General features: G+C 43.0%; 2 protein-coding genes across 4 annotated transcripts; one reads left to right on the top strand and one right to left on the bottom strand.

Annotated features, from left to right (window-relative positions):
* Nucleotides 1-539: 539 nt before the first annotated feature.
* On the top strand, nt 540-11,616 carry CHGB (chromogranin B). Its single transcript, XM_084886800.1, has 5 exons — nt 540-796; nt 4,238-4,284; nt 5,012-5,105; nt 8,668-10,397; nt 11,221-11,616. Exons 1-5 carry the CDS (start codon nt 748-750, stop codon nt 11,302-11,304), a joined length of 2,004 nt encoding a protein of 667 aa, XP_084742926.1. The 5' UTR covers nt 540-747; the 3' UTR covers nt 11,305-11,616.
* A 3,396-nt stretch (nt 11,617-15,012) lies between these two features.
* TRMT6 (tRNA methyltransferase 6 non-catalytic subunit) lies at nt 15,013-27,721 on the bottom strand. 3 transcript variants are annotated; one of them, XM_084886817.1, is made up of 11 exons: nt 27,426-27,721; nt 24,652-24,779; nt 23,102-23,211; nt 22,497-22,588; nt 22,296-22,379; nt 21,912-22,036; nt 20,104-20,462; nt 19,621-19,706; nt 18,423-18,525; nt 18,227-18,313; nt 15,013-16,638 (listed from the first exon to the last, which is right to left on the bottom strand). In XM_084886817.1, exons 1-11 carry the CDS (start codon nt 27,641-27,643, stop codon nt 16,447-16,449), a joined length of 1,584 nt encoding a protein of 527 aa, XP_084742943.1. In that variant the 5' UTR covers nt 27,644-27,721; the 3' UTR covers nt 15,013-16,446. The 3 variants fall into 3 exon arrangements, with proteins under 3 accessions (XP_084742943.1, XP_084742944.1, XP_084742945.1); XM_084886818.1 differs by lacking the exon at nt 23,102-23,211 and having other exon boundaries at nt 27,426-27,679; XM_084886819.1 differs by lacking the exons at nt 22,497-22,588; nt 23,102-23,211; nt 24,652-24,779; nt 27,426-27,721 and having other exon boundaries at nt 22,176-22,307.
* Nucleotides 27,722-27,765: the final 44 nt, after the last annotated feature.

Here is a 27,765-nt window from a genome sequence, read left to right as displayed (position 1 = left end):
CTTCCTCTCTGTAAAAATATCAATAAAATATATTTTTTTAAAAATGAATCATGGGTAAGTAGATTTAAGACCAAAAGTTTGAAAAAACAAAAAAACAACAACAGCAGGTTCCATATTCTCCAGCTGCACCTTTTGTTTTTAAAGCCATCACTCCTTTTTCCATTTTCACCACGGTTTAACCCTCTCTTGTTAGCAGTAGTCTTATCCTTCCTTGGGTAGTGGAGACACAAACAGACTTAGTCATTCATAGACAAATTCTGAACAGAACCGCACACCCTACACAGCCTCCAACACAGTTTTTTAGACTTGGAAGTGCAGGGGGCGGGGGAGGGGGAAATGAGGAGCAATCTTGGGCAGTCTAAGTGGGACCTCGCCTCTCCCGGGTCCCAGATTGGCATCACTTCCCCTCACCCTTCCGTTCCTTCTTGTGGTTTTCTCCCCACCCCCGCTCCAGACCCAGAGCATCCAGGCGACGGGGCTGGCGCAAATTGCCGCCCACTTGTGCCACCGCCCACGGGGCTGCCTCGTGACGTCACGGCGGAGCGAGGGGGCGCCGCCTCCCAGGTGCCCGCCCCTCCGGCCCCGCAACCAGACTTGCCCTTTAAAAGAGCGGGGGTCTGCGCCACATCGAGGGCACCACAGACACACGACTGCTTTCTGGAGCATCTCCATCTCTTCTTCGGTCCGTATCTCGCTCCCCTGGACCAGCTGCCCATCTTCTCCGCGCGGATCGCGGCGAGCCGGGCCATGCAGCCGGCTGTGCTTCTCGGCCTCCTGGGAGCCGCGATGGTGGCCGGTGAGTGAGCGCGGCGGGCTTTTCAGCACCGCGGACAGCGCCAGACTCTTGTCTTCCCCCGTGACCGGGCGTCTTAGCTGGACCCTACTGGGAGAGAAAGAGGGTTCAGGGGAAGGTTTCTCCCTCTTGCTTCAGGTTCTGAATTCCTCCTCTTCTCTGGTGATTCCCTTCAAACCCCCGCTCCACCGTCTGACTTGGGAAAAGCCAGAGGGCTTCCTAGCCCCACCAGAGGAGTCTCAGTCTTTTCATATCTGGGTTTCCCTTCCAGAGGGAGAAAAGGTGCCCGTGCCTCCAAGGCACGCTGTGCTCAGTTCTAAATGGTCAGGCCCTCTCTACCGGCCCGGAGAGACTCTGTGATGGCCTTATGTTGTATCTGATTTAAGTATTTGTTGCCTTTTTTAAAACTAGATAACAAAGGAGTGACAGGAATTCATGTAATATGATATAGTTGGCACCTGCATATTTCCCTTTGTTATTATTATTATTATTATTATTACTACATAAACATGATGAGATAAAAGTCTCATATGTATATAAAATATCATATCTTTTTATTATCATGTTCATCTATGATATATGTGTATGCGTGTTCATGTATATGTGTGCACAGGGTTAATGTAATATTTTTCTGTATTTTGTATTTCTGTTGCTGGAGAAAGGCAATTTCACACTCAAGTTAAGATATTTTTAAGTTATGAATGGAGACTTCAGCAGATGTTTTTATTTTTTGTATTCCAGAAAAGCAATAGAATAGAAAATAACTACAAAAATATCCTTAGAAGTGATAAATTGCTTTAGTCAATTTGGAAGGATAAACTTTTTCTATTTTTTTTTTTAAATTGAGGTATAATTGACATATAACAGGATAAAATATTTGAGTGTCTCTCTCTTTTTAAAAAAATCTTCACCTGGGAATTTTTTCCCATTGATTTTTAGAGAGAGAGGAATGGGGAGAGGAGGGAAAAACACACAAAGAGAGAAACATTGATGTGAGAGGACAGATAATTGGTTGTCTTCCACACATGCCCTGACCTGGGCCAGGAATCCAGTCTGCAACTGAGGTACATTCCCTTGACCTGGAATAAAACCTTTGATCCTTAGGTCCTTAGGCCAATGTTCTAACCAATGAGCAAAACAGTCTAGGGTGACAGTTTCTCTTGATGTGTGTAAAAATATGGGATTAATCTTTCAAATTAGCTCTGGAGAGTTTTAAAAACTGTGTGTGTGTGTGTGTGTGTGTGTGTGTGTGTGTGTTGAAGTAAAGTCATGGAGTATTGAGACCATTGAGAAGAAAATAGATCACCAGATTAAACTGGAGGTTTTCTTTGGCTGTTTTAATGACCTCATAGAAAACAATTTTTTTTTAATCTGAAATTGAGATTCTAACTTGAATTGAGGTATTACCATTCATGAATATGAAGCTTTTATTGACAACAATTACTGGATCCAAAATGCAAAGAGACAAAAGGAAAGCCAGTGGTCATTTACTTTATTGCAAGCTACATACATTTAGAATTTTCTAAAATGCTCGCATTCTTACAAATTGCCTATAAATGTTCTCAATGTAATTAAAGAAATCCAAATGAATAATTTAGGATCTTTCTGGCCAAAAATACCTTCAGAAAGGAATTGCTTAAGAGGCCAAAGCTGGGCTGTACATTGTACTGTGCATCACAGTAGCAGTGACATTTGTGAAGCCTCTTTAACAATGGTGGTACAATACTTACAGCTCTCTTATGTAAGAGAATGTGTTAAGAAGGGTTCATATTTTAATAAGAGCTAAAATGGAGACATTGTATTTAAAAATTTATATTAGCTATAATTCATCCACCCTTTCAAGTACATAACTTAGTGATATTTAGTATATTCACAGATTGTATAACCACTATCAAATTTCAGAACACTTTCATTACCCAGAAAGAAACCCCATATCCATTAACAGCTGTTTTCCAATCCCACCTCCCTCAATACCTGGAAATGAAAGGTGAAACCTTCTAGCAGAATCTGTTATTTAGCAAAATCTCAGGGCTGGGGAGAAACCTCAGGAAACCATATGGCTCATTTTCTACCCTTCAAAGCTTCTGGAAGGACAGCTACACATTTTTACAGTAGCTACTGTGCACTCTACAAATTAACATGAGAGAAGTGGGAGTATGATAACCATATTATACCAGGTTAGATGGTTTCTGCATTCAAAGGGCCTGCTTACCTTGTTATTGTATAGCTTTATGTTCAACCTGGGATCTAACCTTGATATTCTTATGAGAAATTAATACTTTGGGTGTTATGCTCAGATTTATCATACAATATTATTTGACATTTTTTCTACCATTCACTACTTTATTTTAATATAATCACTGGCTTTTCTTTTATGCCTCCTGAATCTTTATGCAAAAACAAGAAAGGTAAACTACTTTAGGGAAATCAAGATTTTTTTATTACTACTTTGTTGTCACAGATTCTGTTGGGAGAAATACAATCGCATTTATATGTCTCAACAAGATGCAAAATGTACTTTCACAAGGAGACCCTAATTCCTTTCCATCAAAAAGGTTTCTGAAGAGCTTTAATCAGAGAAACAATACTGTTTTGTTATATTAAACAGGAGCTTAAAATTGTTTAGAGCAACAAAATAAAGATATTTCTCTCCCCCCAAATCTGATTACTGTTAATACTTCTGCAATATCAGTAATTAAAAACATCTACTTTACATTTGTCGGGGGGGGGGGGGGAAGAGGGAAGTATAAGCAAGAAGCTACAATACCAAAGAAATATAATAAAGCTAGATTTTTAAAGGCACCTTCTAGTTTATGAGAGGAGGAATTATCTCAGTTATTTTTTTCCAGAGGATTTTACAGATTTCAGGTGGAAAGAGCAAGTGCCAAAGTGGGAATATTCCCAAATAGCATTGATTGGGGGCAGGGGGAGGATAATGTCTCAACATAGTGGAGCCTGGGTACCAAAGGCAGGTCACCTGGATCTTGTCTGAACTACATTTTAGGAAGAATATGGGGTCTTCATACCTTGTTAGCCACTCCTTAAACATTTCTTTTTTAAAAATATATTTTTATTGATTTCAGAGAGTAAGGGAGAGGGAGAGAGAAACAGAAACATCAACGATGAGAGAGAATCATGGATCGGCTGCCTCCTGGGGGATCAAGCTCACAACCCAGGCATGTGCCCTTGATCAGAATTGATCCTGGGACCCTTCAGTCCACAGGCCGAGGCTCTACCCACTGAGCAAACCACCCAGGGCCACACACACACACACACACACACACACAGTTACTAGCCAATCATACCCAATTATCTCTGTTCAACTCTAATTTTGCCTCTGTCTCCAAGTATTGCATGTGTGAGGTGAGGGATAATTTCGTGTTTGGATACATACCACTTTCAAAATTAACTCAAGTCATTTTCCATTCTTTTTCTCTTTTATAGTTGTCAGTTCTATGCCAGTGGACAACAGGGACCACAATGAAGAAATGGTAAGTTGAAATAGAGGTCCAGAATCTAGACTTATTAATAGACTGTAGATTCTCCCACTTCTTATTACACAAAACCAAGCAAAATAAACAAAAACAAAAAACACATCATAGTCTTTTTAAAAATATATATATTTTATTGATTTTTTTACAGAGAGGAAGGAAGAGAGATAGAGAGCTAGATACGTTGATGAGAGAGAAACATTGACCAGCTGCCTCTTGCACACCCTCCACCGAAGATGTGCCCGCAACCAATGTACATGCCCTTGACCGGAATCGAACCTGGGACCTTTCAATCCGCAGACCGACTCTCTACCACTGAGCCAAACCGGTTTCGGCAAAAAACACATCGTAGTCTTACAAAACCAGGTTTTCATCCCTGAGGGAATGAGGGCAAAGGATGTCCCTCCTGCTCTGGGCTCACACCTCCTTCCTGGGTGTTTTAGTTCCTCTGAGGATAACTTTCTCATCCCACTGTTTTCCTCCCAGCTTGTTCAGAAATGGGTATTTCTTTTCTCAGGGTGATCCTGGCCCAATGTGATCTTGCATTGCTCTGTGGAGAGGCCTGGGAGGTTTCATTAGTATAGGAAACTAATCTACATTTCAACCCAAGTATTCTGTACCAGTACAACTCACAGAGCCAAGCCTTTCTGGGCATCAGCTCTGGGTTGAGTAGTCTGTCATCCCATTGGTACCAGCTTTTGCCAACCTGCTTTTGGGTTTCCCCCAGGTGACTCGCTGCATCATCGAGGTTCTCTCAAATGCCCTGTCGAAGTCCAATGCTCCACCCATCACCCCTGAGTGCCGACAAGCCCTGAAGAGGAGTAAGTTTCCTGCACTACCAGGGGAGCTTTGTCCCTCAAGTGATCCTTGTTCCTGCTGCTTCTATTCACCTTCCACTTTACCTCCAAATGAACCAGGGACATGCAGTGTGTGTGTGTGTGTGTGTGTGTGTGTGTGTGTGTTGGGGGGGAGGGGGTGAGTACAGACCAGACTGGTATCAGAGGAGGCAAAAGGTGTGGCTTCTAGGCTCTATTCTGCCACCTGATATCTATGTGACATTGGGACACTGCATCCCCTGTCCCTTTGGGCTTATTCATCGAAGCACAATGAGGGGGTTGAACTCAGTGATTGTCTTTGAGATGTCTGTCAGTTCTTAAATTTGTTGGTTCCGGAGTTCGGATTTTCATTGGGGTGCAAGAAGATGTGCGGAGTGCTTGTTTGTGATTGGAGGAAGGAGGATTGAGTGTTCTGGGAGTGCTGGAAGATGGAGGAATAGAAGGATATTTTAAGAGTATTCTCCTCTTTGCCTTCTACTCTTGACAGTGATGATCTTCCAAGTTAGAAGCTGGGAAAGGTGACTTGGAAACATGTGGCCTGTTTACATGACAGATTGGTTAAGCCATTTTAACGCAGAGATTATTCTCAGGGAGGTACTACCAAATGGTACCAGGAATTCTGGGCCTGCGAACTGGAAAGGGTGAGGGTAGAAGCAGAGCATCCAATGAGTCAGAGCAATAACCTTCTGAATCTAGACGAGATGTTTTCTCTACACAAATCAGCTTCTGTTGAAAACAAAACCGGAACAGTGACGCAAGCAGTATCAATTGGGAATTGATGTTAAGAGATCAATTTTATAAAACTATGCAGTCTCTCTTATAAGAGAAGTCAAACTGATTTAAATAAATCTAAAAACACTGTTCCCATAAAGCACCTCTTTATGCTTTTAAATTTTTAGTCAGGCTGGGAAAAGTGGACTCTTCTTTTTCTTTTCACCTTCAGAATTTCTCATTGCACTTAGATGCACAGCCCATGGACACAGACAATAGTGCAGTGAAGGCCAGGGATGGGGCAGGAGCCAGGCAGAGGGGGGCAAAGGGAAGAATGGGGGACATCTGTAATACCCTCAACAACAAAAATAAAAATTTTTAAATTTCTCATTACAATATAATAGACTCTCACTATTGCTGCACATGAACCCTTAAGCATAAAATGGTAAAAAAACAAATATTAACAATTGACCAAAAGAATTGCCTGGGGGACTCAATCCACCATTGGGAGTTTCAGGGTAACCATAATAGGTGTATGAACCTCTTCCACTGGGTTGATCGGGTCATCTTGCAACATTATAGAGATGGAACGTGCTAGTTCCTTTTTTTACTTGAAAGAGTGAGCTGTGCGCCTTGGTTTTACAGATGGACAGTGACTCTGCTGCTAATCACAGCCCTCCTCTGATCTCACCTGCAGGAGCTTAAAGCTAAATTTAGGAGGAAGTGCTAAGCTTCAGGCACAAGCTGCTATAGGCAGCACATGTTTAACTGGGGAAAAATAAAAATACTCTGCTCCTGACCAGCAGGCAGTAGGAAGGGGCCACACAGTCTCTGCCCGGGAAGCTGAGATCCTGTCTGATCATGGCATTATTTCAGCCGACTCTCAGAATGACAGTGGTATCTGGCCAAAGCCTCTCTGCTTACCTGTGCCTACCTGGCCAGCTCCGCCAGCCCCACCAGCTTCAACGCTGCACATAACACCACTGGCTCTCTCTTTTTAAAAAAATATCTTTATTATTTTATTTATTATATTTTTATTGAGTTTTTACAGAGAGGAGGAATAGAGGGTTAGAAAGTGAGAAACATCGATGAGAGAAACATCGATCAGCTGCCTCTTGCACACCCCCTACTGGGGATGTGCCCACAACTAAGGTACATGCCCTTGACAGGGATTGAACCTGGGACCTTTCAGTCCGCAGGCCAACACTCTATCCACTGAGCCAAACCGGTTTCGGCAACCACCACTGGCTCTTAAAAGGCAAAGGGACTGGTGAGGTCCAGCCATCAGGTATCTGGGTGTGAAAGGTCTGAGATATTTCAACTGCCTCATAAAAAATGAGAATGTTATCATGACAGGCTGGGCATTAAGCAGGGGGATACAGACCTCCCACTGTTTCTTGGACATTTTTGCAAAAACAGACCAATTCTTTTCTATTTTGCAAATGTCAGTTCACCATGACTCATCAGAGCCATGAAAATGAAAATATAAAGTGAACCACAAATATAATTTCAAATTTTCTAGTAGCCACACTAAAAAGATAAAAAGACAAGTGAAATCAATTTTAATAATATACTGAATTTTATCTAATATATTTTATTTACTATATAATTTGTATACATCCAATATATTTATGATATATAGTATCCAAAACATTCAAAATATAGTCATTTCAACATATTACCAATATGGAAAATTAAGATGTTTTACAATTTTCATATGAAGTTTTCAAAATCTGGCGGTTACCTCACTCTTATAGCACGTCTTTCATTTGGACCAGTCACATTTCAAGTGCTAAATAGCCAGAGAGCTGGTGGGCCTTACAATGGACAGCTCAGATATAGCCCCAGAGCTGTGAGTGGCGTTGGCTGCAGGCATTCTATCTGAATTCAGTGATAGAAGTTGAAATCCAAACCTCCCAGCTAACAAGTCAGACAGTGTTCACTGCAGATCTCCTTTCATGGGATGCCCTTAAGTTAAGGAGGATTTAGGACAGGAGCTGTCGGCATTTGAAAAAGATGGGAGAGAACAGCATTCAATTAAAATATTGGGATATATCATCTACTGTTGACTCTTGAAAAGTACAAAGAAAACTCAGTCTCCTGGTCTTCATTCTCAATGTTTGAGAGCATGTTGGGCAGATGGGACTTGGGTGAAGAAAAAAATGGCCTTTCCACTGCTGTGTAGTTTTTTTTAGTAAAGAAATATACACCCTTCTTCTCACCAAAGCTGTTATATTGTCATTACGGCTAGGTTTAATATGCATAGTGGAATGGGTAATAAAAGTCTGATAAACTAAAAATTAAAAAAAATTTCCATTTTCCTTTGAATCCTGTTATTTTTTATTTTGGCCATTTAACTTTATTTAGCTGGATTCTATTGTAGGTGGAGCCATGAACACAATGGTAACTTTTTTTTTAATCCCTACTTAGAGCAAAGATGGAAAGAATAGTCCTGAATCACACTTCTCTTAGTTTCAAGGTCTCAGTCTGCAAAAAGATGAATTAGACAAATTCAAAGGTTTCTTCTGGTTATAAATTCTAGTATTTCATAAATCTATACTTGGATTTCAGTTTGATCATCGATAGGACCAATGAGAAATGATGGTTGGGTGTTATAAAAACATAAAAATAAAGAATTTATTATTAGATTGAAACAGCCTAGGAGTTTCCATACCATTTGCTTTTAAAGGGATTCTAAGTATTTCTTTATTAACTTAAACATTTTTCAAGTGATTGTTCAGCGTCCTTAGGATTTGTAGTGATCACTGAGATTGGTACTTATTGAACCACAAGCAATTCTGAAGTCACACTTACTCTTTTAAATTTTTCATTACAGGTGGAAAAGAAGTTAAAGATGAAGAGAAAAGTGAAAATGAAAAAACAAGGTTCCAAGTAAGACTGTTAAGAGACCAAGCTGACGCCTCAGAAGCCCACAGGCCCTCCAGTAGGGAAGACACAGGAGAACCAGAGGAGGCAGACATCCAAGGCCTGTCAGTGGCCAACACAGAGGGAGGTGGGCACAGCCGAGAGAGAGCAGGTGAGCCCCAAGAGAGCCTCCATCCCTCTGAGAGTAAAGTCTCCAAAGAAGCGAAGACATACCATTCTGAGAAGAGTGAGGGAGAGGAAGGAGAGAAACACCCGAAAAGGGAGCATGGGGAAGGTGGCAGTGAAGAGAAACACCTGGAAGAGCCAGGCGAGACACAAAGTGCCTTTCTTGACAAAAGAAACCAGGCTACAGCTAAGAAAAAAGAGGAGATAATGTCCAGATACAATCCACCCTCGGCCAGGCTCCTGGAGGAGAAGACACACAGCAGGGAGAGGAGTAGCCAAGAGAGCAGAGAAGAGACAAGGAACCCGGAGAGACACTCCCACGAGTCTAAAAGCCAATCTGGGAGCCAGGAAGAATCTGAGGAAAGTGAGGAAGATGCCAGCCATGAGCTGGACAAACGGCGCTGGAGGCCGAGACATCACCATGGGCGGAGCAGGCCTGACAGATCCTCCCAAGAAAGGAATCTTCCCTCTGAGGAAAGGGGACAACCCCATGCGGAATCTGAAGAGCCCAACGCGGGCATGGCCAGCTTAGGAGACAAGAGGGACCGTTATCCAACCCACTACCAGGCCTCAGAGGAAGAACCTGAATATGGGGAAGACATGAGGAATTACGCAGGAGTCCAGGCTCCTGAGAACCTGGCCGGGGGGCGGTATGGGGGCAGAGGAAATGAGAAGTACGGGGATCCAAGGCTTCCCAGTGAGGAGAGCCAGGACGAGGACAGGCGAATTCACCCCAATGCAGAGCTTGACAACATGGCTTATGGATATGGTGAGGAGAGTGAGGAGAGGGGCCCTGAGTGGGGATATCGCCACAGAGCCAGGGTAGGGGAGCCTGGGGCCTATGCCAGCCCAGACAAAGCTGAGAAACGATTCTTGGGTGAAGGACACTACGGTGTTCAAGAAAACCAGATGGACAAAACAAGGAGGCACCCGCAGGGCGAGTGGAAAGAGCAGGTCAGAAATGACCTCAACTACGGTGAGGAAAACGGGGAGGGAGGGGCCCAGGGGACATGGCAGCAGCAGGAGGACCTGCAAGACACCCAGGAGAACAGGGAGGTAGCCCGGCTTCCAGGCAAGCAGTATGCTCCCTATCACACCACTGAGAAGAGGAGGAGGTTAGGGGAGCTGCTGAACTCTTACTACGCCCCCTCCCAGGTGAAGAACAGCCACTTTGAGAGAAAAGACGACACAGATGACAATCTTCTTGAGGGTGAAGATGAAAATGGCCTGACCTTGAATGAGAAGAATTTCTTCCCAGAATACAACTATGACTGGTGGGAGAGAAAGCCCTTTGAGGAGGATGTGAACTGGGGGTATGAGAAGAGAAACCTGGTCCCCAAACTGGATCTGAAGAGGCAGTACGACCGAGTGGCCGAACTGGACCAGCTCCTGCACTTCAGGAAGAAGTCGGCTGAGTTTCCAGATTTCTATGACCCCGAGCAGCTGCTGAGCCCACGCCACGCAGCGGAAGGTGGAAAGGACAGGGCTGGCCCCGGAGTTCTGACCGAGGAAGAGGTACCGTGTGGGGATTCTTGTTTAAAATTAACTTAAGATGGTTAATGTTAATATGCCCAAGACTATCTGATATTAATGGGGAGAAACTGGTGGTACTTAATCACCATGATAATGCACCCTAGTTAATGGAATGGAGACGACTTCTTGCTCCGCCCTCCATCCCCCACCCCTGATATCTTGCCACTGTCCGCATCCCTGCCCACCTGCTGCTCAACCTTGACCACACACCGTAATCCCCTGGACAGCTTGCAGAATTACTGATGTCTGGGACTCACCCCCAGAGATTCTGTTTGGTACTGGGTGCTGCCTGGGAATTGGACTTTTTATTTTAAAGCTCCCAGGTGGTTTCAGTATTCAGCCACGGTTGATAACCACCCACTGCTTTGGTGTCTTCCCTTGCTTACTGGCATTGCATCACTATTTCCCAAGGAAGAACAGATGATAGAGATATTAGTTAATTGTGGTCTTTCCTTGCCAGCACCTGACTGGTAATAATCAGAAATTTACACCTGGGAGAGGTAACACGATCAGAGCTTTTCCTCATATTGACCACACAGGTGCTTCTCAAACGTGACTGTGCATCCGCATCTGGAATTCAGTAAGTCCCAGGTGGAGTCCAAGAATCTGCATTTCTGACCAGTTCCTCAGTGATGCTACAGGTGCTGCTGACTAGGGGCTACCCTTTAAGAACCACTGATGTAGGGTGTCTCATATAACCCCTAACATATCAAAAATTCCCCTTTCTGTTCATGCTGCCTTAGACTACAATGAAATAAATTGATCTGGGGCCTTATGCTCCTATTTTTCTGTGTTTTTTTTTTAGGAAAAAGAACTTGAAAACTTGGCTGCAATGGATTTGGAACTACAGAAAATAGCTGAGAAGTTCAGTGGTAATCGAAGGGGCTGAGGGTCCTTGGAGCCAAGGGCCATTTTAAGAAGCAGCCTTCACATTATCTATTTCCCACCACTTCATTGGAAGACACCATTTATTTAGCCAAAGGCAGAAAATAGAATTTATTATTCATTAAGTGCTTGAAGCAATCGGGAATGTGTTTAATTTTTGCCAGAATGCTATTGAAAATTAAAATAGCATGACTTGTAGCATATTCTCTCGCAAAATCAACATGTTAACATGCTTGTGACAATGACTGTGCTACCATCTTTGAAAAAATATGTTTGTATCAGTTTAAAATAATAAAAGATTCATCTGAAACCAAAAGTTTTATGTTCTCAGCTTCCTTTGGGCTAATATGGAGGAGTATGATTTCCAAATCCACTCTTTAAAGTGAATGCTAAATCAGCACTAGGATTTATTGGTTTTAGATTTAGAATAGGAAAAAAAATGCAAAACTTTCAAGGATGTAACGAGAGATCAGGAAAAGACATTTGCTCCTGGAGGCTGGAGAAAGATTAAATAGGCTTAAAGAACCTGTTTGGGGGGAAAAAATGAGCTAAGACATTACTTTAAAAATCCTATAATCTGGAGAGCTCTGGGAATATCCGGCCAATGGTCAGTTTTCAGGGATGAGGAGAAAGCCTGGATAATGGGAAGAACTCTGGATTGGGAATCACATCTGGTCCAGAAAGATCTCTGGGCCATCAGGGCCTGATTTTTACTCTGTAAGGCAGGGATGGGGAAACTTTTTTCTGCCAAGGGCCATTTGGATATTTATAACATTACTAGTGGCCCGGTGCATGAAACTCATGCACACTAAAAGGGGATTAATTAGAGAAAATATTTTAATATTGTGGTTTGCCTTTTCTCTATAATAGAAATGTCAGAGATTAAATTAGTAAAATGTATATGAAAATCTTCCTCCTGTCAGAGTCTGGGGTGCACCGTGGGACCCAGAGTCAAGTCCCCACCCATCCACATGTGCCTCAAAATCATGCGAGATCCAGACCTGGTCACTCCCTAGATACAGACCTGGCTGGTCTCACCCTTGTCAAGCCCCCCCAGGTTGGGGGCACAACATCAGGTCCCCTGGCCCAGCACTGAGGTGGGGGGCATGGCCTGAGGTCCCCCAGCCCAGGCTAGGGTGGGGGGTGATCCTTGAGGTCCCCTGTCAAGCCCTGCTGGGTGGAGGGCACGGCCTGAGGTCCCCAGCCTGGTGCCAGGGCAGTGGGTGCAGCCTGAGTTCCCGTCAAGCCCCACAGGGGCAAGAGTGGGGGAGGGGCGAGTAGCCTCAGGTCCCTGCTGATTGCTCGTTAAGGCTCATTATGGGAACTCAGCCTCCGCTGTGGGGGCAGCCATCTTGTGTTACGGAAACCCCACCTCCCCTGTGGGTGCCATCATCTTTGTGGCAGAGTGATGGTCAATTTGCATATTCCCTAATTATTATATAGGATTTGGTGTGGCATGAGAAAAAGAGGCATCACAGATGATACCAACGTTTTAGGCTTGAAGAACAGAGGTGGGGAAGACTGTGGGAAGGACTGTCTTGGGAGGGGAGATATGAGCAGCTCAGGATGGGGTATGTTGAGTTTGATATGTGACCAGACACCAAATGGGAGTGTTGAGTTGGGTATATGGGCCTGGAGTCACCATCATAGAGATGGTATTAAAGCCTTAAAACTGGGAGAGATCACCTTCTTTTCTATAAATGAGCCAGGCGGCCTCTGTGCATTAGCACCATAGGTTGGTTATTTCTTCACTGTAGGCTGAGGACTATTAGTTCAAAAGCCTGCCAGGGCCAGACTTCAATTTTACACATCCATTTATTTTAAACATCATCCAAATGAGCAAACATTGATATTTAGGACCTACCTGCCTACCTCTCTGCCAAAGCACATCTGGCATCTGGTGGCCAGTGATATGTTATCACATTATTTTATTTTATTTTTGCCCCTCAGAACTCTTAGACCCAGCAATTCCCTGCCACTCTGCTGAGCAATATTGCTGGACACAAAAGGCACCTCTCTGATTCCCCTCTCCCTGGGAGTTCTCTTGTCCCGCTTCCCATCTGAGTAGCAACTCCAAGTATAGCTTCTGGGCAGATTTCCGCTGTGAAGGACATCTCCCTTCCATCTTCAAAACCTGTCAGGTGTCACCCATTACACAATAAAATATGTGGGTGCTACTGCCACCTCATGGGCATATCTTTTTCTTTCATCATCTCCCAAATCCCTCCACCTAGGGAGTGTAGACAAAAAGAGTGAAGAGGTGCAATTGGTGAGCCAACTGGTGCAATATTTCTCTAAATCACGTGTCAAACACAAGGCCCGTGGGCCAAATCCAGCCCGCCAGGCCTTGCAATGTGGCCCGCACCGCGCTGTCATCACTGCACTCCGCTGTCAGTTTATGACATTGTCAGTTTATGACTGTTCAGTAAACCATTCGGCCCGCGATTTAGGCTGGATTTTAGATTTTGGCCCCTTCTCTGATTGAGTTCGACACCCCTACTCTAAATATTCATCTCAGAGGGGATGAGGAACCAGCAGTGGAGATGGAGGAAGAAAAGCCAGAAAGGAAGAAGGGAAACCAGGAGAGTGCTGTCCTAGAAGCCACAGGAGGAAAACCATAGCAAGGAGAGGGGTCAACCATGTCAGATGCTGCCATAAGGTTTGGGGGGCCCAGAAGGATCACTTAAATTCATGGTCAGCACACTTCCTTTTCTTTTAAAAAAATATATATTTTAATTGACTTCAGAGAGTGAGGGAAACATCAATGATGAGGATCATTGGTAGGCTGCCCAAGGGACTGAGCCTGAAACCTAGACATGTCTCCCTGACCAGGAATCCAACCATCTCCTGATTCATGGTTGACAATCACTGAACCACACTGTCTAGGCAGCACACTTTTTCTTAAAGAGCCAGATAGCACATACGTTAGGCTTCAAGGGTCATATGGTCTGTCACAACTGTCCCCCTCTGCCACAGAATAAAAGCAGACAGGAACCATACATATACAAATTAGCATGGCTGTGTCCTACTAAAAGTTAATTTATGGGCACTGCAATTTGAATGCCATGTAATTTTTGCAAGTCACAGGACTATTCTTCTTTTGCTTTTCCCTCAACCATTTAAAAATGGAAAAATCATTTTTAGCTTACAGGCCATACTGGCAACGAGCAAGATTGGACTCGTGGGCTATATTTTACTGAGCCTAATTTAAATAAATCACTTTTTTTTTTTTCTTTTTTGCCCCCTCTCTTCCTTGAGACTGTCACCATGTTTACTAGAAAGAGGTTTTCAAACCACAAATCATCAGTCCTCTAAGTAAACTATATTGAGAGGAAAATAACTTTCGAAGGTTAGGGTTAACTTGTTGCTAATGCAGGTCAGTCCACAAACCCAACCCTAAGGGCAGCTTGGTGGGAACACAGGTAGTGCAGAACAGACTGAATGGATAGAATGAAACTTGGGAATGGGCTGACAAGGAAGAGATGGTTCTAACAGTCATCAGAGGAGACCAGTCACTACTGAGTCTATGCCCCATTCCCCTTGACCAAACTTAACTGGTTGTATGCGGGTGATACCTGCAAGTGCCGTTTGCAAAGGCAAGTTTAGTGAGGTGCCACTCAGGGCATGTTTTCTTACAGACCATTTGTCACAATCAGCAGAAGGCCAGTAAATGCGGTGTCCCAGACGGCATCATTAATGTCAGGCCAACAGATCCCGGTAGAAAACACTTTTATTCTTTAAAAGCAATTGTTATAAGAAAAAAGAATCAGAACTGTACCTGGTAATCACACTGGCCATTATTAAAATAGTGCATGCTATTCGGAAAAGCATTCTTTTTTTCTTTTTCTGAGATGCTCCTGGCTGATCATCTGTACTGTAATGATGTGAACAATACACACCATGAATGTGTTTAGTGAGCAAGACTCGTGGACGAGAGCCTTGGCTGACTTGAAACACTTGTCTTGGCTGCGGCAGATGCCAAATAATGTGATTATATTTTTTCAGAGCTTAAAAAGACTAACCAACTAATCATGCCAGAGCTCAACAAACCAGCATTAATAATCACCAAAAAGGCACTTTAAAATACATTTGACAAGGAGTGACACTAATGCGATGAGAACTGGTCTAAGCCCTGTGCTAAACTTTGTCAGAGTTATAGGGATAGTGCATTCTGTCTCTCTCTGTGTGTATATATATAAATATCTTTATATATGAATATATACCAACATACATATACAGCAGGTCCTCGGATAACATCGGTTCATTCAGTGTCATTTCATAACATTGATGAGATGCATTAAGAACTTAATTCTTGTTTCTATGAACTAGCCTACGGTAAGATTGGTTTCAGTATACATTGTTTTTGCTTCAAGTCACAGAATCTACTGACAACGTTAAATGAGGACTCACTGTACAGACATTTGTGTATCCAATTACGTATCTCCATAAGTCTCTGGGGAGGGAAAAAACCCTTTGTTTCCTTTAATTGAATAGTACCCCAAAATTCTAGTCACTATATTTAGAATAAAAAATGAGAAGATTGGTAAATTGATACAAAAAGCACCCTACTACTCCTTTCTATCAACAACAAAAAAAGAAAATAAATACTTGACTTTCCTATGTTGTCAACTATTAAAATAAAACATCTGGCATTTTAAAAAAGTTTCTTCCACTGCAGGGAAGAGGGTGGACATTTTTGGTACTGTAAATCTAACACACATATCAGTATTGCTTAGGTTGCAAAGAGTGGAATGAACAGGGAAATTATCCACAAATTCCTTCCTTAATTGTACCCACCAAGTTTTAACTATGCTCGTTATTCTGCTTAACATATAAACAAAATCTTGTGTAAATATATCTTTAGGATGTCTAAATTCTCAAGATATCTGCATGGAGTACTAAAAGTACTTAGTGTATTGCTATGAAATAAACAGAATTGCCATATCTCAGTCCACTGCATATCCAGGCCTGGGTATTTTGGCTCAAGGTTTTGACAGACCAGATCCATCTGTCAGAGGTGAACAAAAGGCTTACTTATCTTTCCCAGGAACAAGCGTACAGACATAATCTTATTCTTGGGACATTTAAAGTTTACTTCCTAACTGTATAACGCCTAAGAACAAAAATCAAAGCAACTGTTGAAAGGTTAAGAGTCAGACTCTGGGCATTTCTGTTTTTTAGCTGCTGGTTCTTCAGTCTTGCATAATTCTAAAGTGCTTGAGTTGGATTTGAGACCGGAATCTGCTTTAAGGTTGTCCATGGTGACAGTGAAGCCTGAGAGAAGGTATCCCCCACCTCCACTCATCAGCAGTTTGGGATGACTTCGATCTGGTAAAATCTAATCAAGACAGAAAAACAGACATTCATGTTTTCTTAAACAGGTGAAGTACATGCTAACAATATACATGCTAGAAACCAGAATTTAAATGACACAGATTCTCTTGAACATTTAAATTAGGGGTGTCGAACTCAATCAGAGAAGGGGCCAAAATCTAAAATCCAGCCTAAATCGTGGGCCGAATGGTTTACTGAACAGTCATAAACTGACAATGTCATAAACTGACAGCAAAGTGCAGTGATGACAGCGCGGTGCGGGCCACATTGCAAGGCCTGGCGGGCTGGATTTGGCCCCGCAGGCCTTGTGTTTGACACATGTGATTTAAATGAACCAATTCCTAAGGAGCTCCACCATTTAAATGACTGTGTTAGTAAAAGTACCGAAATTGGTTTAAGTGATTTTCTCGTGAAAAATAAAACTGAAGCTGCTTCTCTTCATCCTAAAGCAAGTTTCTACCCTGTTTCCCCGAAAATAAAACAGTGTCTTATATTAATTTTTCTCCCAAAGTTGCGCTAGGTCTTATTTTCGGGGAAACACGGTAGTGGCAAATGGTTTGTGCAGTGCTCTGGGCCTGGATACTTCATGGCCAATGGTGGGGCTTGGGTCCACGGAGATGTAGCTACTGGACATACACCAGTCTCCCTTTCCTATGCCCTGTTGACTCTGACAAGACTTCTCTCCTGCTACCACAGTTAAATGCGATGGCTGCCCTGGAGGGCAGGACAGCCCAGGGCGGTAGCGTCCTGTAAGACAAGATGTCCAAGCAGCAGGGCAGAGCCTGTGGCAGCATGGAGGTGTTCCCTCAGATCTTTCAAGAGGGAACTGGCTATGAGGATTTCAAGCAGCAGAAAGCTTCTAGCAACTATTGGAGCCTTCACTCCCACGGAGGCCATGGCTGCTCCAAGTATGGTTACCAGGACTGCACCATTTCTGCCCAACATAGGGCTTCTTTAATGGGAAGGCTGAGGTTCCCCATGATCCTGGCTGGCACTTTCTCAGAGCAGCACTGCAGATCCTTCTTCCCCTACCCCTTTGTCACCCCGCCTACTTTCCCGCCCCCCCCCCCCGGCTTTCACAGGCACCAGACCTGCATCATGGTCTGACAACTCTCCCCACCTAATCCTATTCCCTCTCCCCTTATCTTTCAGAGGCACTGTCCCTGAAAAAAATCTTACACTTCTAATTTCATCTTGCCAAATGCCTTCCAGAGGACCGTAACTGACAGAGCCCACTAATAATCCTGAACTTGCTGCTAAAATATCTGAGCAGAGATGAGAGGGTCACTTTCTTAGCTTGGGATTTTGCTATTGTCAGTTATTCCCCCCCAGTGATCTTGAGGCCTCAAGTAAACACAACCAGAATGTTTTGCATAGTCAATGTTCCTAGAGTAACACAGTAACAGAACCTGACATGAAAGGAGAAAGAAAGGGTCAGGAAAGCTCAGGGCCCTTTCTCTGAGTTATAGGCGTGAGATTGTTTCATCTCTACAGACAGAAATGGGGATATCTGTATTTGACAATTTCCAGTACCACTGCAAGAAGCCAGAGACTCCGGCGAGCAGCTCCTGGGCTGGCTGGAAGAAACGTACCTGGTAATTTCTGAGCCAGGTTTCAGACAGCCTGAGGTTGATGACCCCTCCTCTTTCCCGCAGTTTTGTGTAGCATTCCAACAAAGGCTGAAGGCACAGAGAAAGTTCTGTTAAGAATTACTTCTAGGGCTACACAATGTGAGAATCAATATTTGAATACAAGAACTCCCCTCCGTTCTGTTTCAGTATTAATTACCTCTTTATACTGACAGTAGACCACGAATGGCCTTGAAGGGGCCACGAAGTCCAGCAAGGACAGCAGCAGCGGAGTGGGATGGAAACGGCTGGCTACAATTAAACTGCAAGAAAGATGTTGGATATATTCCTCTCTATGCTCCCAAAATGGAGCATAGGTTTTAAAATACATCTAAAATGATCATGGCTGAGACCGGTTTGGCTCAATGGATAGAGCGTCGGCTTGGGGACTGAAGGGTCCCGGGTTCGATTCCGGTCAAGGGCATGTACCTTAGTTGCGGGCATATCCCCAGTAGGGGGTGTGCAAGAGGCAGCTGATCCATGACTCTCTCTCATTGATGTTTCTAACTCTCTATCTCTCTCGCTTCCTCTCTGTAAAAAATCAATAAAATATATTAAAAAATAAATAAATAAATAAAATGATCATGTATTTGCATGACGTACACAAAGAGGAGCTTTATATACACTCCAGAAATTTCAAATAAAATTATGAGCTATTAATTTCTAAAAAAAAACAAGCTGAATTATAAACTCTCATGATGCCTGGCAACTCGCAAGTAGCACTTAACATTCTTGATTTTTTTTTTTTGATTTTTTTTTTTAAATATATTTTATTGATTTTTTACAGAGAGGAAAGGAGAGAGATAGAGAGCTAGAAACGTCGATGAGAGAGACATGACAACCAGCTGCTTCCTGCACACTTCCCACCAGGGATGTGCCTGCAACCAAAGTACATGCCCTTGACCAGAATCGAGCCTGGGACCTTTCAGTCCCCAAGCCAACGCTCTATCCACTGAGCCAAACAGGTTTCGGCAACATTCTTGATTTAAAAAAAAAACAAAACAAACATCTATCAACAAATCCAACATCGTGATGCTGGCTTTGCAGGCAACTGAATCTCTCTCTCCTTGGCGGGTCTCCCTAGCTCTCAAGTTAGCCAATTTCAAACCAATCTGAATGCTCCACCACCCGCACCCCCCAGCTGATGCACCATAATTGGAGAAATTTCAAATATCTTTGAAGACTCTGAAACCAGTCCAATTTCCCACTTTCGCCAGATGCAGCCTCCTTTCTTTAAAAACCCAAGCCACAATTATTATCTCCGCTCCCACTAGAACCAAAGCAGACAAGCAGAGAATGCTGTTTGAGGCCAAGCCCACATGCAGCAAGGTGTCCCCCGCATTCTTTCATCAACGCACCCATCTGCGTTCCTTTCACTCAGCAGAGCAGCAGCCTCTAACTGTCTTTTCCTCTGCTCTTCTTGTCTCCTCTGCTTCTCCTGAATCTTCAAGAAAAATAAGAAACCAATGTACTGAGGTCATTCGGTCAGGCTTATGGAAACGCTGGTCTGCCAAAACATTTTAACAATATTTGTCAACTTCGACTAAAGCAACAGGAGGTCATTGCTAAGGAAGCTGAAAACACACAAGACAGTCCAATATATTATTAAACCATCGTTAAACTACTATATATGTTTCTGTATCACAAAACTCCTCTATCATACACGTGTGTGCACCCACACACACACTCTTTCTCCATCTGGTGTGTGCAGTATTTATTATTTCACCAGATGGAGAAAGAGGTGATGATGCAAAGCCAAATCAAATCTCGGTGCTTAAACAAAATTAACTGAGGTCCTGAGGGGAATATTATGAGGGCAGTGGGGACTCTCATGTTCTTACATAATCCTTTTTGCTTCCTCTCTCTTTAGGATCTTTATATTCTGGGTCCTGAGAGACAACTTCCATCATTTCTTGTTCTTTGGGGTGAGTACTCTCTGGGGCCTCTGCCATGCTATCTTCGTTCTCTTCTTCTGGAGTCTGTTTTTCCTCCAGTGTGCCATTACTTTCTTCCACTGAAGCACTGTCTTTTAGCTCTGAAGATAACATCTCAGCAGAAAATGTTCCATTTAGGAGACTGTCCACTTTGTTGAGTGGGAATTCATAAAGACCACTGAAGAAAGATTTTGGAAATCCAAAGCATGCTGTTGCTGCCCGAACTGGCCCACCTCCAGGGTACAGCTGAATAATGGAACCAAAACCTGAACAGACAAACGAAACAAACATCTCTTGAAGAAAGTGACTCTAGATTTTGCAAATCCTCATGGTCCTCCACAGTAAGAAGACTGAAGGTCTTTCTACTTAACTCTGTGCAGAGGCTGACAGAATGATGGGAGTTTGGAGTCTAAGAGTACTCCCAATGGATGTAATATAATTCCCAAACAGATGAACAGGAAGTTTAAACAAGCTTACCCCCACTTGATACTACCATAAAACCCTGAGATTGTGTAAATTTGAGTATCACATGATTGATGAATGGTTCTCGGCTTCCCCCCAGTCCAGTGCCATTACTTTCAAACAAGGTACCTGAAAAGTTTTTGGGTTTGTTTTTCTTTTTACAATATATTTGTATTAATTTCAGAGAGGAAGGGAAAGGGGGAGATAGAAACACCAATGGTGAGAATTATTGTTCGGCTGCCTCTTGCACCCCCAACCCCCACTCCCACCCACTGGGGATTGAGCCTATAACCCGGGCAGGTCCCCTGTCTGGGAATTGAACTGTGTCCTCCTGGTTCACAGGCTGATGCTCAACCACTGAGCCACACTAGAGGCCTGAAAGATTCATGCAAGAATGGGCCTTCCTTCCCCTGGCTGCTGGCACCATCTTCGCTCCTGCCAGAGCCGTTTTTCTGCCTTCCCTCGTTGCCTAGAGGCCCGGAGCTGCCAGGGATGGTGCTGAACGCACCTGCCCCAGCTGCTCAGCGCCTGTATATGCAAATTAACCCACCAGCTTTGTTGGGTTAATTTGCATACTCACTCCTGAGTGGTATTGCAAAGGTATGGTCAATTTCCATCTTTTATTAGTGTAGATGGGTCAGAAAAAGAGCAAGCAAATCAGCCTGTGTTATATTTTCCAGGAGAGAATACATCCTTAGTATTTTCCCCACTCAATTTAGGTTTGTAAGATGAGCACCCGCTATCCAAATTTACAGAAATCATTGCCCTGGAGGTCTTAGCCAGCCACAGGCTTGAGAACCATCCCCACTGCTCCTGAAGCTGCAAAGGACGACTGCCATCTGTGGGTGCCAACACAGCACAGGCTGGGAGATGTGGGCTGTGCAGCATGGTCCTGGGGAATGGAGCTGAGTGGGACCACGTCATTTCAATAAGCTCACAGTAATTCCTCACTTTCCATGGGATTACTTTTTTTAAAAATATATTTTATTGATTTTTTACAGAGAGGAAGGGAGATAGAGAGCTAGAAACGTCAATGAGAGAGAAACATCGACCAGCTGCCTCCTGCACACCCCCTACCGGGGATGTGCCCGCAACCAATGTACATGCCCTTGACCGGAATCGAACCTGGGATCCTTCAGTCCGCAGGCCGACGCTCTATCCACTGAGCCAAACTGGCTTGGCTCCATGGGATTACTTTTATTTTTTTTAGACTCCTCTACTCAAATCACAAACTTGAAAATGTTACAACTTACCTCCCATTCGTTCCATCATGGCACCCAGCACTAAGCCTGCACACGTTTCCATCACAATCATTTTATTGCCAGCACGAATGTTTCCCAATGTCAACATCTGGGCTAGTGTATCATATCTCATGTGGCTAAAATACAAAAAATTTAAAAAAGGATTCACTCATTTTAACTAAGCAAGTCCCATTATTTTAATCATCATTTTTCAAGATTTGTTTCATTAAAAGTATGTTGATAAAGATTATCAAGGCAATAGTAAAAAGAACTTACAATTTATGGGGTAGGAGAATACTTTATTCAGGTGAGCAAGTTTTTCACTTTACTTAAAATCATGACTTTCTTAAAGATAAATTTTCCCCCAATTATACTTTTGAAAGAAACAAAGCGTACTTAATTTTTCCAGGTTCTCTGGCATAATACATAATTGAAAGGATGCGGGTAGACGGTTTCACAACAGTAATGATGGCTTCATATCTGGGAGAAGGAAAAGAGCGCCAAGTTTAAAAGCTGGTTTAAAAACATTTTATTTTTAGTAACATGTTTTTTAAGCTACAAAAATGTTTAACATTTCCTTTTCAAACAAAAACTTACTTCTTTTTCTTCTTTTTTATATATTTATCTTGAGCAAATTCTGTCTTGTCTCGGAATGTTGTGCTATTTTCTATTAACTGCTGAACTATTTCCTATAAGAAAAGAAGCAGGCAGATTTCCTGATATTTTATTTTAGGTTTCTTACCCTCGAATGTATCCAAAGGTCTGATTCTCCAGCCCCTTTTCCATAGAAGTCCACATGGATGAACTTTGTAGTTTACTCTATCTACAATTTGTATTCAAATACAAGTACTTTATAAATCCATTTAAACCAAGATAAAAGAACAGAGATATACAATAAAAACAGAAGAGAGGGCAAGGCAACTGTCATTCTTGAAGACACTAGCTGAAAACATGGCTGAAAATAAAGTTAAGCTCTAACTGGCACTAAGTTATTAAATTTTCTTTGCTAACAATGTTAGTAATGTCACTTGCTTACATTCCTGCATATGAATGAAATTTTTGATACACTGAATTGCATGTACATTCCAAGCTATTTCTAACAAGTATGCAGTATTTTTACATTTTACCTTAGGTAAATTCTGCTTTAAAAACCAAGCAATTCCCTAAATACCAAACAAAAACAAAACACCTTTGAATATTACCTCTCCTTTAATGCCCTTGTCCTTTAAAGCTTTTATGTCATCTTGAGTAAGTTTCTGAGATTTCCCATCATCAACTATATTTCGATTATCAGTGCCCGCTTCTTTGGTCTCTAAGGAAGGAAATTGCTTTATGACATTTATGATCAGAAGTTATTTTAAAATCTTCCTTCTTCTAAGTTCATATCCACAACCAGCCCATCAGTCACTCAAATTTGCCTTCTAGTTCTACTGGAATGTACATGCAAATTTTGCCTTCCAGTTCCGCGCCAGCCTACCATCCTATCTTGCCATAACTACTCCAATGCTTCAACTCACCTTCCTGATCCCACTCTTGCCCTGTTACAATACACCCGACACCAGAGTTCTCTAAGATGCAAACTGGCTCATTTACTTTGATGTACAAAACCACAATCGAAATACAATCCAAAGATGACTTGCAAAGTTGTGAATGATCTGGCCCCTGGCTTTCTTCTTTTGGCCTCATTTTTTGACCCCCATACTCAACCACAATGCCCTTCTTTCTGTTCCTAAGCCCCTAAGCATGGTCCCACAGCAGCGTTTTGGTGCTTGCTGCTCTCTCTGCCTACAATGCTCTTATGACAGATGTGAGTGGCTGGATCCTTTTCATCACTCAGGACTGAGCTCATCATCTCACCCAAGTCTCAGCTCATCGAATCAGCCTCCAATACACTCCTCCCTGCTTTGTCATCTTCATAGCACACTTCACCATCTGGTTTGCTTACATACCAGGTTATTTTTGGTGTTTCCCACTAACAAATTTTGTGGCACGATCTATCTCATGAATTGCTATAATCGCAATGACTAATCATGTCTGGAGTAATAAAAATATGGATGTTAATTTAAAAATATTTAATGAACTGGTTTGAAACAGAACTTTAATAGTATTTTAACCATTTACTTTTAAAATTACTTAAGAATATTTATTTTATTAATAAAATATTTTAAGTATATCTTTTTAACAAATATTAAGAATTTCATTTTAATTAATAACAACAGCTAAAATTAGTATAAGCAAGGTACTACTAGGAACTTTCTATATGTCATGTGACTGAATGCTCACTATAGCCTAGACATTAAATATTTATAGCCTAATTTTACAGATAAGAATATAAAACTTAGAGAAACCAATTGACTTGCCCAAGGTGTCAAGGCAAAAAATAGAGCTGAAACTTAAACCTAATGAGCCAGACCTCTTAACCTCCACCCAACACATAAACTACCTCAAAGCTTTACTCAGCTTCTGGGCACTGAAGGGCTCTGATCTGGGCTTACACTGAAGCAGCAAGGACTCATGGGATTAAATGCCTGGCCCAAGGGCAGAGAGTGAGTTAACAATGGGCTGGAGATAGAATCCACGTATCTTGAAGCCAAAGGCAGAGCTTGCTTCATTCCACCAAGCTACAGCTCTTAGATTATGAGTTTAGACCTCTTTGGAGATTGGCTGGGCTAGCCCTTTAGAACAAACTGGGGTGACAGATTTCTGACTAGCTAGGTCAAGTACACCTATTTCATACACCCAAGTAGTGCACCTGAAGTAGGCTCTTTCTTTTTCTTCGTAGGCTGAAGACTTCCTCCACTGGTCACTTCAAATGTGGTTCCATAACTATGGCCAATGACGTTATCCAGATAGAACCACTGTTTTTCAAAAGTCACTTTTCTGGGGAAGAAAATGCAATCATTAGCTACATCTCATTTGCATTCTGAATAGAAAAGATATGTTTGATCTAGTTTACCTTAAAACTTGTCTTCACAAAGGATGATCTACAGCATTATCTCTGAACATGAACTGACAAATGAACTAGAGCAAATCGAATCCAGTTGCAACAGAAACATACATTAGCGAAGAAGCCAAAGAAACAGTGGTTTTGGAATGAGAAACAAGGACAAGACATTCCTCTTCTTAGGCAGTGGTGTGACTCCAATTAGCACTGTCGACAGGATGTCCAAACTCACAGCCTTGCAGACTGCCTAAGTAGCATATAGGGTTGCCAGGATTGCCAGGCCACTGGACACACACTGACACCTCTTGCAAATTACGTAAGAAAATCTCAAAACTAAGCAATCATTAAGGTGATGGGGATTTAACTAACTCCCTAGCCTAAGTGGCCATTTTCTTTGAAACTTACCTAGTAAAAGCAAACTATATTTACAAATAAATCACACAATTTTTTTTTTCAGTGAAAATAACATTTATGGAGAATGGCTGATTACAAACAAAATCCCATTAGCCAGATTTTTATCTTATTAAAATTTTATTTTATTTATTTTTAATCCTCACCCAAGGACATTTTTCCATTGATTTTTCAAGAGTGAAAGACAGAGAGAAATATTGATGTGAGAGAAACACACTGGTTGACTGCCTCCTGCACGCACCCCGAACAGGGCCTGGGCTGGGGAGGAGCCTGCAATCTAGGTATGTGCCTTGGACCAGAATGGAACCCAGGACCCTTCGGTCCACAGGCCGAGGCTCTTTCTACTGAGCAAAACGGCTAGGGCTCTTACTACAACTTTAAAGGGAAGTTTCACAAAAACAAACACCTTTATTTTTTTAAGAAGAAAACTCCTGACTGGTTTGGCTCAGTGGATAGAGCATTGGCCTGCAGACTGAAAGGTTCCAGGTTCGATTCTGGTCAAGGGCATATACCTTGGTTGCGGGCACATCCCCAGTAGGGGGTGTGCAAGAGGCAGCTGATCGATGATTCTCTCTCATCGATGTTTCTAACTCTCTATCCCTCTCTCTTCCTCTCTGTAATAAATCAATAAAATATATATATTTTAAAAAATGTTTAAATAGCCGAAACCAGTTTGGCTCAATCGGCCTGCGGACTGAAAGGTCCCAGGTTCGATTCTGGTCAAGGGCATGTACCTTGGTTGCGGGCACATCCCCAGTAGGGGGTGTGCAAGAGGCAGCTGATCGATGTTTCTAGCTTCTATCCCTCTCTCTTCCTCTCGGTAAAAACCCAATAAAATATATTTTAAAAAAAGTTTAAATAATTATTATTGGCACTTTCCAAAACTTATGTACTTGGGAGCAAGCACACATTTCTAATCAGATATTATGAAGGGGGGAAAAATACTGGTTTCAAGAATACAAAAGTACAGTAGTGATGAGGGATATAAAGCTGGTGTAGATAGTACATTTCTGGACTAAAATCCCTCCCCAATTGTATTTCTTTTCTTTAGTGGATTGATGCTTGTATAAGAAGCTTGGTTGTCACCATCTGGTGCTTTGGGGACTATTATTAGATTATTTTCTTACCATATTTGTTTCGCATTCGATACCAGTTACAAAGAAGTAAAGTAACTCATCTGAACTGAGCACTCACCAGAAATTCTAAGCCTCACAATCCCTAGACTCATGGTCTGCTAGCTGTTCTCTTGACACTGCATGGGAACGTACAGCTGTGTCAAAAGCTGTATAACAACCCAACTCAAAAGAAAGCTTGGTTGTACTTTTCAGATAATTAACCAATAACCAAAACATCCCAGTACATTCTCACCATTAATGAGCAACTGGGACTTAACAACCTCTGTTAAAAGTTATCAAAATTCCCACTTTTCTAATACTAAATCAGAATGATTATTAATCTGCTGGTTCACAAACCAAAGCTAATTTCAAGTTCTGAGACTTTGAGCAAACTGCCTTTGGGCAGCTGAACTTTGCCAAACCATGCATCCCCTGGTGTAAAATTTGGAATCCTAGAGTGATCCCACATTCCAGTTAGTTATTCTGTGTAGACAGGCAGTCCTTTTAGATGGAGAGAAGGGCCCAGAAGACCATGTCAGGTCGAAGAGGTTGCATTTTTGTGGGAGTGATCCTGGCTGAGGGATTAGGGAGGAACAAGGGACAATCTCTACGGGAGAAGAGGGGTGGGGGAGAACGGGCTGAGAGGCAAGGATGAGATCAGAGGGTGAAGAGTTCGGTGAGAAAACAGGAGAGAAGATCTTAAGAACCTAGGGGGAAGAATCCCAGGACAGGGAGTGGGGTGAGCGTGATGGTGGTGGGGCCAAAAGGGGAAAAGCACTCTGGAAAGTCTGAGAAGGATGCCGAAGGCAGGGGGCCGGTATGAGAGCAGAGAAGGGGGACTCTGTAGAAAGACAAGAGGAAATAGGAAGACACTAAGGACCAAGGGTGGTGGTGGGAGGCCTCTGTGGGAAGATCTGAGAGGACATCACTAGAGAGGACTTGGGGATGAGGAGAGTCAAGAATGGGACCTGGTGGGAGGGTACGTGGGAAGACCTGGAGGTAGGGAGTATCTAAAAGATAGGGCATTGGGCCCCTAAGGCCAGCGACCGGACTCACTTTCTCCTCTGGACTTGCACTGCTTTGAATACATCTTCCCGTTTCAGCACCACGAAGTCGCCGTCGCCGATGCGGTGGTCCCCAGGCAGCGGTGGCTGTGGGCCCGGCTGCTCCCCTAAGCCCTCCATGGCGCTCAGCGGGTCCCCCGACCCCGCAGCCTCTCCCCAGGCCCCCGCACCCCGACTCCGGTCCTCAGCGCCCGCCGCAGCCAGCTTCATTCAGTTCCCGGGAGCCGAGGGGACGCAGAACCCTCCCACCGACGCAGCCCACACGTGCGGGACGCCGCTTCCTGTTTCCGGTCAGACCCTGGGGACAGCTTCCGGGAGCCTCGGCTTTTCCG

The sequence above is a fragment of the Pipistrellus hanaki genome, assembly GCF_964339955.1.
Source record: "Pipistrellus hanaki genome assembly, chromosome: 6".
Lineage (NCBI taxonomy): Eukaryota > Metazoa > Chordata > Mammalia > Chiroptera > Vespertilionidae > Pipistrellus > Pipistrellus hanaki.
This window is presented reverse-complemented; position numbering and strand designations above follow the sequence as displayed.